The sequence below is a fragment of the Oncorhynchus kisutch genome, unplaced genomic scaffold, assembly GCF_002021735.2.
Source record: "Oncorhynchus kisutch isolate 150728-3 unplaced genomic scaffold, Okis_V2 scaffold3051, whole genome shotgun sequence".
Lineage (NCBI taxonomy): Eukaryota > Metazoa > Chordata > Actinopteri > Salmoniformes > Salmonidae > Oncorhynchus > Oncorhynchus kisutch.
In genome coordinates, this window is record NW_022264996.1 from 518,189 (window position 1) to 534,864 (window position 16,676).

Genomic DNA, 16,676 nt, shown 5'->3' on the forward strand with positions numbered 1-16,676 from the left:
TGCACGCAGGGATAAATGTAGGAGCTGGTATGTTGTATAGGCATGTTGTATTAAAACCAGAGACTTGCACGCAGGGATAAATGTAGGAGCTGGTATGTTGTATAGGCATGTTGTATTAAAACCAGAGACTTGCACGCAGGGATAAATGTAGGAGCTGGTATGTTGTATAGGCATGTTGTATTAAAACCAGAGACTTGCACGCAGGGATAAATGTAGGAGCTGGTATGTTGTATAGGCATGTTGTATTAAAACCAGAGACTTGCACGCAGGGATAAATGTAGGAGCTGGTATGTTGTATAGGCATGTTGTATTAAAACCAGAGACTTGCAAGCAGGGATAAATGTAGTCTCTCTCTACATCAGCAGGTCATTATGTGTTTATTCCACCGCCATGACATAGTGCGCATCTTATTCCACCGCCATGACATAGTGCGCATCTTATTCCACCGCCATGACATAGTGCGCATCTTATTCCACCGCCATGACATAGTGCGCATCTTATTCCACCGCCATGACATTGTGCGCATCTTATTCCACCGCCATGACAATAGTGCGCATCTTATTCCACCGCCATGACATTGTGCGCATTTTATTCCACCGCCATGACATTAGTGCGCATCTTATTCCACCGCCATGACATAGTCCGCATCTTATTCCACCGCCATGACATAGTGCGCATCTTATTCCACCGCCAAGACATAGTGCGCATCTTATTCCACCGCCATGACATGGTGGGCATCTTGCCCAGACAGCCATAGCCAGGAGCGCACTGGCAGCTGGACTGACAGACAGACACAGACAGACAACCAGCTAAATGTGGCCAGGGCGGTCACCTGATGATTGCTCAATCTTGACTCACGGTTCAGGAATACACTATATTACACCTAAAGCAACAACAAGCGATGTGATTTAGATTTGGTACAAAAGGTATGTGTGAAAAATGTATACTTTTATGAATGTTTTTAATAACGTTATTTCTTATCCACGTAACATGGAAATAATGGTTATTTTGACTGGTTATTATTGCGCCATGAAAGCTTGCCTTGAGAGAGTAGTTTACTACGTTTACTTAGATATCAATTAAAGTCAGCTACATTCACAACCGGTAAGGACAAGGGAGCGTCTGTCAACTAAGTGTAAGTTGGATGACTAGGTCGTTTTTCTGCAGTGATTGAAGGAAGATGACGGTGACCTACTCCAGTAAAGTCGCCAACGCCACGTTCTTTGGTTTCCATAGACTTCTACTGCGATGGAGAGGCAGCATCTACAAACTGCTTTATCGGGAGTTTATAGTCTTTGTACTGTTATATACCTTGGTGAGCCTCGTTTACAGGTAGGCATAATATTAAGCTATTACGCGTTTTTCCTTAAAAACATTAGTATTGTCACAAATACAAGTCCTCGGTGATATGAAATATGAATAATATAATTGTTATGTTATTTGTGTATGTATATTATATAACAGTATCTATTATCTGAGTTTAATCAGTTTATAACTGTGATTACAAATGAAGATGTAATATGAGCCTTTGATTTGACTTTGCATGATGGGTCCGTAATGGATTTGTATCGCTGTGATATATCAATAGCTGCATGTGAACAAACCTATAATGTGACTTAATTAATTAACACACCTGTCAATCTAGACTTGCTCTCTCAGACCCTGAAAAGCGTTTCTTTGAAAAGTTGGCTCTTCACTGTAACAAGTATGCAGAACAGATTCCAGTCACGTTTGTGCTTGGTAAGTCAGTACAACTTGTGCAGGTTGACATCAGCGCATGCGCGCTGAGTAGTTTATAGTATTAGCCTATTAACTCTATGAGCTACTAGCGCTGTGCTGAGATGAGAATGGCTGTTTCTACCTGAATACTGTAGAGGTGCTTTCCAGATGTGCTGAAAGTGCTTAACAATTTAAGTGGGAAATTCACCTCATCCGCAACCCCATGTGTGTAGCTTTGCCTGGCGACCCAAACACTTCGCTCCAGCCAAACGCTACGCCACGCCCACATATGTTAGTTTCTTCTTCGCGGTAATGTAGCGAACATAAGAGCAGCGGAAGAATTCAGTTTGAGTCGTCGGGCAAATGTGTATCAGCCACCTAAAAACAGAATGACAACAGTGCAATACTTTCTCGATCACCACACACATGCGCACGCACGCACAAACACTGACACACACACACGCGCACGCACGCACAAACACATAAACACACTGCGTTAACTGTCTGACTTGCTTGCTACTATCCAACCAAATGAACCCAACTAATCCTCAACAGTGCCAGGCAACAAACTAATGATCGTGATTTGTCAACCCTTACTTAATAACAGAAACTCTCCGACAGACACTGATTCCAATGGGGGAAATGAACTGGTGATTGAGTTAATGGAAGGAAATCATTAGGAGTCGGACCAAAGCAGGGAAAGAGGGATATTGTTGGGTTTGCTTGGGTACTGGAGTGCTTTGCATGGCATATCAGATTGTTGCTTAATAGCGTTGTGCTTCTGTGTGAACTGCACAAAGTGGCTTTCATGACATTTATGTATCTCAGTTTATGTCAATAAAATATTGATATGGACTGGGATGAAGTTGCCCTAGACAATGATCTAGGGGTCAATTTTCTGTTTTGAGCTTGAGGCTCAAATGTAGCCTGAAGAGTACTGCACTACGTAGGAAATTAAATGTAATTTCGGAAAGCTGCCCTTCTCAACCCAAACCTCATCCTTGGTTGCTACTGTGGTCATACCTGACAAAATACTGTTTAGACTTACTGTAGATCAGGGATTTCCAACCCTGTTCCTGGAGAGCTACCATCAGGTATGTTTTAACTCCAACCCTGTTCCTGGAGAGATACCCTCCTGTAGGTTTAAACTCCGACCTTGTTCCTGGAGAGATACCTTCCTGTAGGTTTTAACTCCAACCCTGTTTCCGGAGAGATATCTTCCTGTAGGTTTAAACTCCAACCTTGTTCCTGGAGAGATACCGTCCGGTAGGTTTTAACTCCAACCCTGTTCCTGGAGAGCTACCGTCCGGTAGGTTTTCACTCTAGGAACAATGTTGGAGTTAAAACCTACAGGAGGGTATCTCTCCAGGAACAGGGTTGGAGTTTAAAACCTACAGGAAGGTATCTCTCCAGGAACAAAGTTGGAGTTTAAACCTACAGGAAGATATCTCTCCGGAAACAGGGTTGGAGTTTAAACCTACAGGAAGGTATCTCTCCAGGAACAGGGTTGGAGTTAAAACCTACAGGAAGGTATCTCTCCAGGAACAGGGTTGGAGTTAAAACCTACAGGAGGGTATCTCTCCAGGAACAGGGTTGGAGTTAAAACCTACAGGAAGGTATCTGTCCAGGAACAGGTTTGGAGTTTAAAACTCAGGATGTAGAGCCCTGGTGTAGATGATGCTGATATCTCCTCCTCCCTGCAGGTTTCTACGTAACCCTGGTGGTCAACCGTTGGTGGAACCAGTTTGTGAATCTGCCTTGGCCCGACCGCCTCATGTTCCTGGTCTCCAGCTGTGTTCACGGCCACGACGAGCAGGGCCGCCTCCTCAGACGCACGCTGATGCGCTACGTCAACCTCACCTCACTGCTCATCTTCCGCTCTGTCAGCACCGCCGTCTGTAAGAGATTCCCCACCATGGAGCATGTGGTGGAGGCAGGTACGACCCCAAGGGGATAACGGAATGCAAATAGATGGGGTCAGGAGGTCAGGAGGGTCAGGAGAAATCTCATTTGGGGTCAGGAGGGTCAGGAGAAAACTCATTTTGACAGATAGATTCTGTACATAATGTCACGGACCAAGTAGTGGAAGCAGGTACCTCAATGACATGCGCTTGGCCTTACCTGACCCCAATAGAATACACATAGGTGGGGTCAAAGGTCGACCAGGTTTGGTTTACAGGTCAGATCAAGTGTTCTCTCAACCTTCAGTAGGTTCTGAGAACTCTCTCAGACCAAGAGAGTTCACTCAACCTTCAGTAGGTCAGGTTCAGACCAAGAGAGTTCACTCAACCTTCAGTAGGTCAGGTTCAGATCAAGTGTTCACTCAACCTTCAGTAGGTCAGGTTCAGACCAAGAGAGTTCACTCAACCTTCAGTAGGTCAGGTTCAGACCAAGAGAGTTCACTCAACCTTCAGTAGGTCAGGTTCAGACCAAGAGTGTTCTCTCAACCTTCAGTAGGTCAGGTTCAGACCAAGAGTGTTCTCTCAACCTTCAGTAGGTCAGGTTCAGACCAAGAGAGTTCTCTCAACCTTCAGTAGGTCAGGTTCAGATCAAGAGAGTTCTCTCAACCTTCAGTAGGTCAGGTTCAGACCAAGAGAGTTCTCTCAACCTTCAGTAGGTCAGGTTCAGACCAAGAGAGTTCTCTCAACCTTCAGTAGGTCAGGTTCAGACCAAGAGAGTTCTCTCAACCTTCAGTAGGTCAGGTTCAGACCAAGAGAGTTCTCTCAACCTTCAGTAGGTCAGGTTCAGACCAAGAGAGTTCACTCAACCTTCAGTAGGTCAGGTTCAGACCAAGAGAGTTCACTCAACCTTCAGTAGGTCAGGTTCAGACCAAGAGAGTTCTCTCAACCTTCAGTAGGTCAGGTTCAGACCAAGAGAGTTCTCTCAACCTTCAGTAAAAAAAAAATACTTGTATCCCTTTTTCTCCCCAATTTCTAATTGGTAGTTAGTCTCCTATTGGTAGTTACAGTCTTGTCTCATCGCTGCAACTCCCGTACGGAGCCTGGTCTCGAACCAGGATCTCTAGTGACACAGCCTTAGACCACTGAGCCTGGTCTCGAACCAGGATCTCTAGTGGCACAGCCTTAGACCACTGAGCCTGATCTCGAACCAGGATCTCTAGTGGCACAGCCTTAGACCACTGAGCCTGGTCTCGAACCAGGATCTCTAGTGGCACAGCCTTAGACCACTGAGCCTGGTCTCAAACCAGGATCTCTAGTGGCACAGCCTTAGACCACTGAGCCTGGTCTCGAACCAGGATCTCTAGTGGCACAGCCTTAGACCACTGAGCCTGGTCTCAAACCAGGATCTCTAGTGGCACAGCCTTAGACCACTGAGCCTGATCTCGAACCAGGATCTCTAGTGGCACAGCCTTAGACCACTGAGCCTGGTCTCGAACCAGGATCTCTAGTGGCACAGCCTTAGACCACTGAGCCACTCACGAGACACTTCCATAAGTGTTTTATTGGTAAACAGGATGCATGACATGTGAGAGTTAAACAAGGATCTGTAACTGGATCTTCTAGAACCATCTTTTCATTTCCTTCTTCAGTTTCTTTGGACTACCCAGGATCAGCCAAGTCATTAGGATTCAGTGATTGAATTAGACCTACTAAACACCTTGTTTCCTCTAACCACTAGTATTCCCCTAGTACTGCTGTATCCACGCCTCATCCTCCCCCTTCCCCCCACCCTCCTCCTCTTCCTCCTCCTCCCCCTCCTCCTCCTTCCACTCCTCCCCCTTCCCCTACCCCCTCCTCCTTCTCCTCTTCCTCCTCCTCCCCCTACTCCTCCTTCCACTCCTCCCCCTTCCCCTACCCCCTCCTCTTCCTTCTCCTCTTCCTCCTCCTCCCCCTACTCCTCCTTCCACTCCTCCCCTTCCCCTACCCCCTCCTCCTCCTTCTCCTCTTCCTCCTCCTCCCCCTACTCCTCCTTCCACTCCTCCCCCTTCCCCTACCCCCTCCTCTTCCTTCTCCTCTTCCTCCTCCTCCCCCTCCTCCTCCTTCCACTCCTCCCCCTTCCGCTACCCCCCTCCTCCTCCTTCTCCTCTTCCTCCTCCTCCCCCTCCTCCTCCTTCCACTCCTCCCCCTTCCCCTACCCCCTCCTCCTCCTTCTCCTCTTCCTCCTCCTCCCCCTACTCCTCCTTCCACTCCTCATCCTCCACCTTCTTCCCACTTATCCCCCTTCTCTTCCTCCTCCTCTTCCTCCCCCTCTTCCTCACCCCTTCCTCCTCCTTCTCCCCTCCTCCTTCTCTTCCCCCTTCTCCCCCTTCCCTTCCTCCTCATCTTCCTCCCCCTCTTCCTCTTCCTTCTCCTCTTCCTCCCCCTCTTCCTCCTCCTTCTCCTCCTCCCCTTCTCCTCTTCACCCACCTCCTCCCCCTCCTCTTCATCCCCCTCCTTCTCCCCCTTCTCCTCCTCCCTGCAGGCTTCATGACTCCAGAAGAGAGGAAGATCTTTGATGCTGTCAAGTCTCCCCACCTGAAGTACTGGATCCCTGTGGTGTGGTTTTCTAACATGGCGTCCAGGGCTCGGACGGAGGGGCGCATCAAGGACAGCGTGGACCTGCAGACCATCCTCAACGTGAGTATGGCAGTAGCTTCAACAGGCATAGATAGATAAAGTATACCTGCCACAGGAACCAGAGGAGACATTTTGGCTCTGAATCCTGCAGAGGTTGTAGTCTGGACCGCGTGGACCTTCAGACCATCCTCAACGTGAGTATGGCAGTTAGCGGAGCAAAGCAGAGATATACCAGGAAACAGAGGAAACACAGAGTCTAATCCCGCTCTAAATAGAGGAGATTGACTCCATTTTGGCTCTGAAGGGTTAGTGGATACCTTGAATCCAGGAAGGAACGATACAATCCTAAAAACAGCCAACAGGGTACTGGATACCTTGAATCCAGGAAGGAACGATACAATCCTAAAAACAGCCAACAGGGTACGGGATACCTCGAGGACAGGAAGGAACGATACAATCCTAAAAACAGTCAACAGGGTACGGGATACCTCGAGGACAGGAAGGAATGATACAATCCTAAAAACAGTCAACAGGGTACAGGATACCTTGAATCCAGGAAGGAACGATACAATCCTAAAAACAGCCAACAGGGTACTGGATACCTTGAATCCAGGAAGGAACGATACAATCCTAAAAACAGCCAACAGGGTACGGGATGCCTCGAGGACAGGAAGGAACGATACCATCCTAAAAACAGCCAACAGGGTACTGGATACCTTGAATCCAGGAAGGAACGATACAATCCTAAAAACAGCCAACAGGGTACTGGATACCTTGAATCCAGGAAGGAACGATACAATCCTAAAAACAGCCAACAGGGTACGGGATGCCTCGAGGACAGGAAGGAACGATACAATCCTAAAAACAGCCAACAGGGTACAGGATGCCTCGAGGACAGGAAGGAACGATACAATCCTAAAAACAGCCAACAGGGTACTGGATGCCTCGAGGACAGGAAGGAACGATACAATCCTAAAAACAGCCAACAGGGTACGGGATGCCTTGAGGACAGGAAGGAACGATACAATCCTAAAAACAGCCAACAGGGTACTGGATACCTTGAATCCAGGAAGGAACGATACAATCCTAAAAACAGCCAACAGGGTACTGGATACCTTGAATCCAGGAAGGAACGATACAATCCTAAAAACAGCCAACAGGGTACGGGATGCCTCGAGGACAGGAAGGAACGATACAATCCTAAAAACAGCCAACAGGGTACAGGATGCCTCGAGGACAGGAAGGAACGATACAATCCTAAAAACAGCCAACAGGGTACGGGATGCCTCGAGGACAGGAAGGAACGATACAATCCTAAAAACAGTCAACAGGGTACGGGATGCCTCGAGGACAGGAAGGAACGATACAATCCTAAAAACAGCCAACAGGGTACGGGATGCCTTGAGGACAGGAAGGAACGATACAATCCTAAAAACAGCCAACAAGGGTATGGGATGCCTTGAGGACAGGAAGGAACGATACAATCCTAAAAACAGCCAACAGGGTACGGGATGCCTCGAGGACAGGAAGGAACGATACAATCCTAAAAACAGTCAACAAGGGTACGGGATGCCTTGAGGACAGATCATGGAAGAGATGACTAGTCCAAGACTGTCTGCTAAACACAAGGCATGCTGAGTATTATGAGGAGTAACATTTTACTGTTTACTGGGACTTCAATAGTCTTAAAGTACAGCTCCTTCATTATAGTAACGTCTTAATGAGGAGTAACATTATAGTAACGTCTTAATGAGGAGTAACATTATAGTAACGTCTTAATGAGGAGTAACATTATAGTAACGTCTTAATGAGGAGTAACATTATAGTAACGTCTTAATGAGGAGTAACATTATAGTAACGTCTTAATGAGGAGTAACATTATAGTAACGTCTTAATGAGGAGTAACATTATAGTAACGTCTTAATGAGGAGTAACATTATAGTAACGTCTTAATGAGGAGTAACATTAAAGACTGGGACTATTGTTAGTTTACAGCTCCGTTACTTGTGGAAATAGTTATGAGATGCATTGATATAGAACTGCACTGACCCTCACTAACACTCTGCTAAACCCTCACTAACACCATACTAAACCCTCACTAACACCATACTAAACCCTCACTAACACCATACTAAACCCTCACTAACACCATACTAAACCCTCACTAACACCATACTAAACCCTCACTAACACTCTACTAAACCCTCACTAACACCATACTAACCCTCACTAACACCATACTAAACACCATACTAAACACCATACTAAACCCTCACTAACACTCTGCTAAACCCTCACTAACACCATACTAAACCCTCACTAACACCATACTAAACCCTCACTAACACCATACTAAACCCTCACTAACACCATACTAAACCCTCACTAACACCATACTAAACCCTCACTAACACCATACTAAACCCTCACTAACACCATACTAAACCCTCACTAACACCATACTAAACCCTCACTAACACCATACTAAACCCTCACTAACACCATACTAAACCCTCACTAACACCATACTAAACACCATACTAAACACCATACTAAACACCATACTAAACACCATACTAAACCCCCACTAACACTCTGCTAAACCCTCACTAACACCATACTAAACCCCCACTAACACAATACTAAACCCTCACTAACACCATACTAAACCCTCACTAACACCATACTAAACCCTCACTAACACCATACTAAACCCTCACTAACACCATACTAAACCCTCACTAACACCATACTAAACCCTCACTAACACCATACTAAACCCTCACTAACACCATACTAAACCCTCAACCATACTAACCTCACTAACCATACTAAACCCTCACTAACACCATACTAAACTCTGAGTCGCCTCTATTAATACGCCCTCCTAACAGGGTCTGGATCATGTTGCTGTGTGTGTTTGTATATAGCAAAGGCAAACTCAGTGCAACCCCATGCTCTGTCTTCTCTCTCTCTTTGTCTCTGTCTGTCTCTCTCTCTCTCTCTTTGTCTGTCTGTCTGTCTCTCTCTCTCTTTGTCTCTGTCTGTCTCTCTCTCTTTGTCTCTGTCTGTCTCTCTCTCTCTCTCTTTCTTTGTCTGTCTGTCTCTCTCTCTCTCTCTCTCTCTCTGTCTCTCTCTGTCTCTCTCTCTTTGTCTGTCTCTCTCCCTGTCTCTCTCTGTCTCTCTCCCTGTCTCTCTCCCTGTCTCTCTCCCTGTCTCTCTCCCTGTCTCTCTCCCTGTCTCTCTCTCTCTCTCTCTCTCCCTGTCTCTCTCTCTCTCTCTCTCCCTGTCTCTCTCTCTCTCTCTGTCTCTCTCCCTGTCTCTCTCCCTGTCTCTCTCTCTTTCCCTGTCTCTCTGTCTCTCTCTCTCTCTCTCTCTCTCTCTCTCAATTCAATTCAATTCAATTCAAGGGCTTTATTGGCATGGGAAACATGTGTTAACATTGCCAAAGCAAGTGAGGTAGACAACATACAAAGTGAATATATAAAGTGAAAACAACAAAAATTAACAGTAAACATTACACATACAGAAGTTTCAAAACAGTAAAGACATTACAAATGTCATATTATATATATATACAGTGTTCTAACAATGTACAAATGGCTAAAGGACACAAGATAAAATAAATAAGCATAAATATGGGTTGTATTTACAATGGTGTTTGTTCTTCACTGGTTGCCCTTTTCTCGTGGCAACAGGTCACAAATCTTGCTGCTGTGATGCACACTGTGGAATTTCACCCAGTAGATATGGGAGTTTTTCAAAATTGGATTTGTTTTCGAATTCTTTGTGGATCTGTGTAATCTGAGGGAAATATGTCTCTCTAATATGGTCATACATTGGGCAGGAGGTTAGGAAGTGCAGCTCAGTTTCCACCTCATTTTGTGGGCAGTGAGCACATAGCCTGTCTTCTCTTGAGAGCCATGTCTGCCTACGGCGGCCTTTCTCAATAGCAAGGCTATGCTCACTGAGTCTGTACATAGTCAAGGCTTTCCTTAATTTTGGGTCAGTCACAGTGGTCAGGTATTCTGCCGCTGTGTACTCTCTGTGTAGGGCCAAATAGCATTCTAGTTTGCTCAGTTTTTTGTTAATTCTTTCCAATGTGTTAAGTAGTTATCTTTTTGTTTTCTCATGATTTGGTTGGGTCTAATTCTCCCTCTCCCTGTCTCTCTCTCTCTCTCTTTCTCTCTCTCTCCCCGTCTCTCTCTCTTTCCCTGTCTCTCTCTCTCTCTCTCTCTCTCTCTCTCTCTCTCTCTCTCTCTCTCTCTCTCTCTCTCTCTCTCTCTTCTCTCTCTCTGTGGTTCTCTAGGAGATGAACACATTCAGGACTTGGTGCTCTACTCTATTTGGTTATGACTGGGTTGGGATTCCTCTCGTCTACACACAGGTGTGGATAGCATGTACGCACACACACTCACACACACGCACGCACACACACGCACACGCACACGCACGCACGCGCACGCACGCACGCACGCCCACACACACACACACACACACACACATACACACACACACACACACACACACACACACACACACACACACACACACACACACACACACACACACACACACTTACCCAGGGAATCTTCTGTTAATAGCCACTGTGCATATCATGTGTACTATAACTCACACTGTCCTCCCGTGTCCTCATTAAAACCCAGTGGGTTTTGTGACAGTGTGCCTGAGGCAAGGTCTCCCAAACATGGGCCTGGGCCCCCCCTAGGTGCTGGTACACTACACAGCTGATTCACATACCCAACTCATCATCAAGCTTTGATGATTTGAACCTCTCCAATCCCTCTCCCTCTCTCTCCCCTAGTGGGCAATAAGCCCTGTGCTCCTCTCTCCTCCGTCTCCCCTCTCTCTCCCCTAGTGGGCAGTAAGCCCTGTGCTCCTCTCTCCACCATCTCCCTCTCTCTCCCCTAGTGGGCAATAAGCCCTGTGCTCCTCTCTCCTCCGTCTCCCCTCTCTCTCCCCTAGTGGGCATTAAGCCCTCTTCTCCTCTCTCCCCCCATCTCCCCTCTCTCTCCCCCCACACACACACGCACACACACACACACGCACACACACACACACACACACGCACACACACGCACACACACGCACGCACACGCACGCATGCCCCCATCCCCCCTCTCTCTCCCCTAGTGGGCATTAAGCCCTGTGCTCCTCTCTCCCCCATCCCCCCTCTCTCTCCCCTAGTGGGCAGTAAGCCCTGTGCTCCTCTCTCCTCCGTCTCCCCTCTCTCTCCCCTAGTGGGCAGTAAGCCCTGTGCTCCTCTCTCCCCCCATCTCCCCTCTCTCCCCCCTAGTGGGCAATAAGCCCTGTGCTCCTCTCTCCCCCCATCTCCCCTCTCTCCCCCCTAGTGGGCAGTAAGCCCTGTGCTCCTCTCTCATCCGTCTCCCCTCTTTCTCCCCTAGTGGGCATTAAGCCCTCTTCTCCTCTCTCCCTCCATCTCCCCTCTCTCTCCCCTAGTGGGCAGTAAGCCCTGTGCTCCTCTCTCATCCGTCTCCCCTCTTTCTCCCCTAGTGGGCATTAAGCCCTGTGCTCCTCTCTCCCCCATCCCCCCTCTCTCTCCCCTAGTGGGCAGTAAGCCCTGTGCTCCTCTCTCCCCCCATCTCCCCTCTCTCTCCCCTAGTGGGCAATAAGCCCTCTTCTCCTCTCTCCCCCCATCCCCCCTCTCTCTCCCCTAGTGGGCAATAAGCCCTGTGCTCCTCTCTCCCCCGTCTCCCCTCTTTCTCCCCTAGTGGGCAATAAGCCCTGTGCTCCTCTCTCCCCCGTCTCCCCTCTCTCTCCCCTAGTGGGCAATAAGCCCTGTGCTCCTCTCTCCCCCGTCTCCCCTCTCTCTCCCCTAGTGGGCAATAAGCCCTGTGCTCCTCTCTCCCCCGTCTCCCCTCTCTCTCCCCTAGTGGGCAATAAGCCCTGTGCTCCTCTCTCCTCCGTCTCCCCTCTCTCTCCCCTAGTGGGCATTAAGCCCTCTTCTCCTCTCTCCCCCCATCTCCCCTCTCTCTCCCCCCACACACACGCACACACACACACACGCACACACACACACACACACGCACACACACGCACACACACGCACGCACACGCACGCATGCCCCCATCCCCCCTCTCTCTCCCCTAGTGGGCATTAAGCCCTGTGCTCCTCTCTCCCCCCATCCCCCCTCTCTCTCCCCTAGTGGGCAGTAAGCCCTGTGCTCCTCTCTCCTCCGTCTCCCCTCTCTCTCCCCTAGTGGGCAGTAAGCCCTGTGCTCCTCTCTCCCCCCATCTCCCCTCTCTCCCCCCTAGTGGGCAATAAGCCCTGTGCTCCTCTCTCCCCCCATCTCCCCTCTCTCCCCCCTAGTGGGCAGTAAGCCCTGTGCTCCTCTCTCATCCGTCTCCCCTCTTTCTCCCCTAGTGGGCATTAAGCCCTCTTCTCCTCTCTCCCTCCATCTCCCCTCTCTCTCCCCTAGTGGGCAGTAAGCCCTGTGCTCCTCTCTCATCCGTCTCCCCTCTTTCTCCCCTAGTGGGCATTAAGCCCTGTGCTCCTCTCTCCCCCATCCCCCCTCTCTCTCCCCTAGTGGGCAGTAAGCCCTGTGCTCCTCTCTCCCCCCATCTCCCCTCTCTCTCCCCTAGTGGGCAATAAGCCCTCTTCTCCTCTCTCCCCCCATCCCCCCTCTCTCTCCCCTAGTGGGCAGTAAGCCCTGTGCTCCTCTCTCCCCCGTCTCCCCTCTTTCTCCCCTAGTGGGCAATAAGCCCTGTGCTCCTCTCTCCCCCGTCTCCCCTCTCTCTCCCCTAGTGGGCAATAAGCCCTGTGCTCCTCTCTCCCCCGTCTCCCCTCTCTCTCCCCTAGTGGGCAATAAGCCCTGTGCTCCTCTCTCCCCCGTCTCCCCTCTCTCTCCCCTAGTGGGCAATAAGCCCTGTGCTCCTCTCTCCTCCGTCTCCCCTCTCTCTCCCCTAGTGGGCAATAAGCCCTCTTCTCCTCTCTCCCCCCATCCCCCCTCTCTCTCCCCTAGTGGGCATTAAGCCCTGTGCTCCTCTCTCCTCCGTCTCCCCTCTCTCTCCCCCCACACACAAGCACACACACACGCACACACATGCACACACACGCACGCACACGCACGCACGCCCCCATCCCCCCTCTCTCTCCCCTAGTGGGCATTAAGCCCTGTGCTCCTCTCTCCCCCCATCTCCCCTCTCTCTCCCCTAGTGGGCATTAGGCCTCTTCTCCTCTCTCCCCCCCATCTCCCCTCTCTCCCCCTTAGTGGGCAATAAGCCCTGTGCTCCTCTCTCCTCTGTCTCCCCTCTTTCTCCCCTAGTGGGCAATAAGCCCTCTTCTCCTCTCTCCCCCCATCCCCCCTCTCTCTCCCCTAGTGGGCAGTAAGCCCTGTGCTCCTCTCTCCTCCGTCTCCCCCCTAGTGGGCAATAAGCCCTCTTCTCCTCTCTCCCCCCATCTCCCCTCTCTCTCCCCTAGTGGGCATTAAGCCCTGTGCTCCTCTCTCCTCCGTCTCCCCTCTCTCTCCCCTAGTGGGCAGTAAGCCCTGTGCTCCTCTCTCCCCCCATCCCCCCTCTCTCTCCCCTAGTGGGCAGTAAGCCCTGTGCTCCTCTCTCCCCCCATCTCCTCTCTCTCCCCTAGTGGGCAGTAAGCCCTGTGCTCCTCTCTCCCCCCATCTCCTCTCTCTCCCCTAGTGGGCAGTAAGCCCTGTGCTCCTCTCTCCTCCGTCTCCCCTCTCTCTCCCCTAGTGGGCAGTAACCCCTGTGCTTCTCTCTCCTCCGTCTCCCCTCTCTCTCCCCTACTGGGTAGTAAGCCCTGTGCTCCTCTCTCTTCCATCTCCCCTCTCTCTCCCCTAGTGGGCAGTAAGCCCTGTGCTCCTCTCTCCTCCGTCTCCCCTCTCTCTCCCCTACTGGGCAGTAAGCCCTGTGCTCCTCTCTCCCCTACTGGGCAGTAAGCCCTGTGCTCCTCTCTCCCCTAGTGGGCAGTAAGCCCTGTGCTCCTCTCTCCCCTACTGGGCAGTAAGCCCTGTGCTCCTCTCTCCCCTACTGGGCAGTAAGCCCTGTGCTCCTCTCTCCCCTACTGGGCAGTAAGCCCTGTGCTCCTCTCTCCCCTACTGGGCAGTAAGCCCTGTGCTCCTCTCTCCCCTAGTGGGCAGTAAGCCCTGTGCTCCTCTCTCCCCTACTGGGCAGTAAGCCCTGTGCTCCTCTCTCCCCTAGTGGGCAGTAAGCCCTGTGCTCCTCTCTCCCCTACTGGGCAGTAAGCCCTGTGCTCCTCTCTCCCCTACTGGGCAGTAAGCCCTGTGCTCCTCTCTCCCCTAGTGGGCAGTAAGCCCTGTGCTCCTCTCTCCCCTAGTGGGCAGTAAGCCCTGTGCTCCTCTCTCCCCTAGTGGGCAGTAAGCCCTGTGCTCCTCTCTCTCCCCTACTGGGCAGTAAGCCCTGTGCTCCTCTCTCCTCCGTCTCCCCTCTCTCTCCCCTAGTGGGCAGTAACCCCTGTGCTTCTCTCTCCTCCGTCTCCCCTCTCTCTCCCCTACTGGGTAGTAAGCCCTGTGCTCCTCTCTCCACCATCTCCCCTCTCTCTCCCCTAGTGGGCAGTAAGCCCTGTGCTCCTCTCTCCTCTGTCTCCCCTCTCTCTCCCCTACTGGGCAGTAAGCCCTGTGCTCCTCTCTCCCCTACTGGACAGTAGCCCTGTGCTCCTCTCTCCCCTACTGGGCAGTAAGCCCTGTGCTCCTCTCTCCCCTACTGGGCAGTAAGCCCTGTGCTCCTCTCTCCCCTACTGGGCAGTAAGCCCTGTGCTCCTCTCTCCCCTACTGGGCAGTAAGCCCTGTGCTCCTCTCTCCCCTAGTGGGCAGTAAGCCCTGTGCTCCTCTCTCCCCTACTGGGCAGTAAGCCCTGTGCTCCTCTCTCTCCCCTACTGGGCAGTAAGCCCTGTGCTCCTCTCTCCCCTAGTGGGCAGTAAGCCCTGTGCTGCTCTCTCCCCTACTGGGCAGTAAGCCCTGTGCTCCTCTCTCTCCCCTACTGGGCAGTAAGCCCTGTGCTCCTCTCTCCCCTAGTGGGCAGTAAGCCCTGTGCTCCTCTCTCCCCTACTGGGCAGTAAGCCCTGTGCTCCTCTCTCCCCTACTGGGCAGTAAGCCCTGTGCTCCTCTCTCCCCCTCATGCGGTTCCACCCAGCTGTGGACAGGGAAGATGACGTCCCTTTGTGATGAGCACCTCCAGAGCAGCTTCCTGTAACACCACATGATGATTACAGAGTAATGGATGGGGCAGCAGGACCCCAGGGTAGGAGGGGTTCTCTATAGCCATTGGCTAATTGGGTAGCTGCCCTCTATCTCTCTGCGGTCTGCACAAATTGCCAGTGTGACCTCTGGCGAGTCAGTGACATCTGTTGACAGTTTCCTGCGTGTTCTAATGACCTGCTCAGGGACATCTGTTGAAAATGAGCTTTTGCAGTAATGTTGACTAAAGGTCCCTGTAAAACTAAATGTATTAGAGTAAAGTTTCATGTGACGTTTGTAGACTGATCTGTTGCTGTTCAGGCAGCAGCTCTGTGAATGAAATGAAACCATGGACGTGACTGGGATCAGTTTTCAGAGGCTATGTAATCTCAGACAGTAAATCACGTCAGTGGAATGACTTGGCCATGAGGGTCTCAGCTAACAATGAAAATACTCACATGGTCACATGTCAAACAAATCCTGTTCATTGACACTGTGTTTATTGACTGTGTTTATTGACACTGTGTTTATTTACACTGTGTTTATTTACATGGTGTTTATTTACATTGTGTTTATTTACATTGTGTTTATTGACACTGTGTTTATTGACACTGTGTTTATTGACACTGTGTTTATTGACACTGTGTTTGACACTGTGTTTATTGACACTGTGTTTATTGACATGGTGTTTATTGACACTGTGTTTATTGACACTGTGTTTATTGACACTGTGTTTATTGACACTGTGTTTATTGACACTGTTTATTGACTGTGTTTATTGACATGGTGTTTATTTACATTGTGTTTATTTACATGGTGTTTATTGACACTGTGTTTATTTACATGGTGTTTATTGACTGTGTTTATTGACATGGTGTTTATTGACACTGTGTTTATTGACTGTGTTTATTGACATGGTGTTTATTTACATTGTGTTTATTGACACTGTGTTTATTGACATGGTGTTTATTGACATTGTGTTTATTTACATGGTGTTTATTGACACTGTGTTTATTTACATGGTGTTTATTGACACTGTGTTTATTTACATGGTGTTTATTGACACTGTGTTTATTGACACTGTGTTTATTTACATGGTGTTTATTGACACTGTGTTTATTGACACTGTGTTTATTGACATGGTGTTTATTTACATGGTGTTTATTGACATGGTGTTTATTTACATTGTGTTTATTGACACTGTGTTTATTGACATTGTGTACTTGTAAATAGCTACAAAGACAAC

The 16,676-nt window shown here is 49.6% G+C and overlaps 1 protein-coding gene across 5 annotated transcripts in view; it reads left to right on the forward strand.

The window, feature by feature from the left end:
- LOC109879516 (bestrophin-3-like) overlaps positions 1-16,676 on the forward strand; it is a 24,821-nt gene continuing 8,145 nt past the window's right edge. Inside the window, exons 1-6 of one of the 5 annotated variants that reach the window (XM_031820120.1) lie at positions 1-926; positions 1,168-1,332; positions 1,646-1,740; positions 3,423-3,656; positions 6,142-6,296; positions 10,546-10,623. In XM_031820120.1, the coding sequence (XP_031675980.1) occupies positions 1,181-1,332; positions 1,646-1,740; positions 3,423-3,656; positions 6,142-6,296; positions 10,546-10,623 (714 nt within the window). In that variant the 5' untranslated portion in view covers positions 1-926; positions 1,168-1,180. Of the gene's footprint in view, positions 927-1,167; positions 1,333-1,645; positions 1,741-2,699; positions 2,814-3,422; positions 3,657-6,141; positions 6,297-10,545; positions 10,624-16,676 lie in introns of those variants that run through there. The other 4 variants (XM_031820119.1, XM_031820123.1, XM_031820121.1 and 1 more) reach the window with 4 other exon arrangements.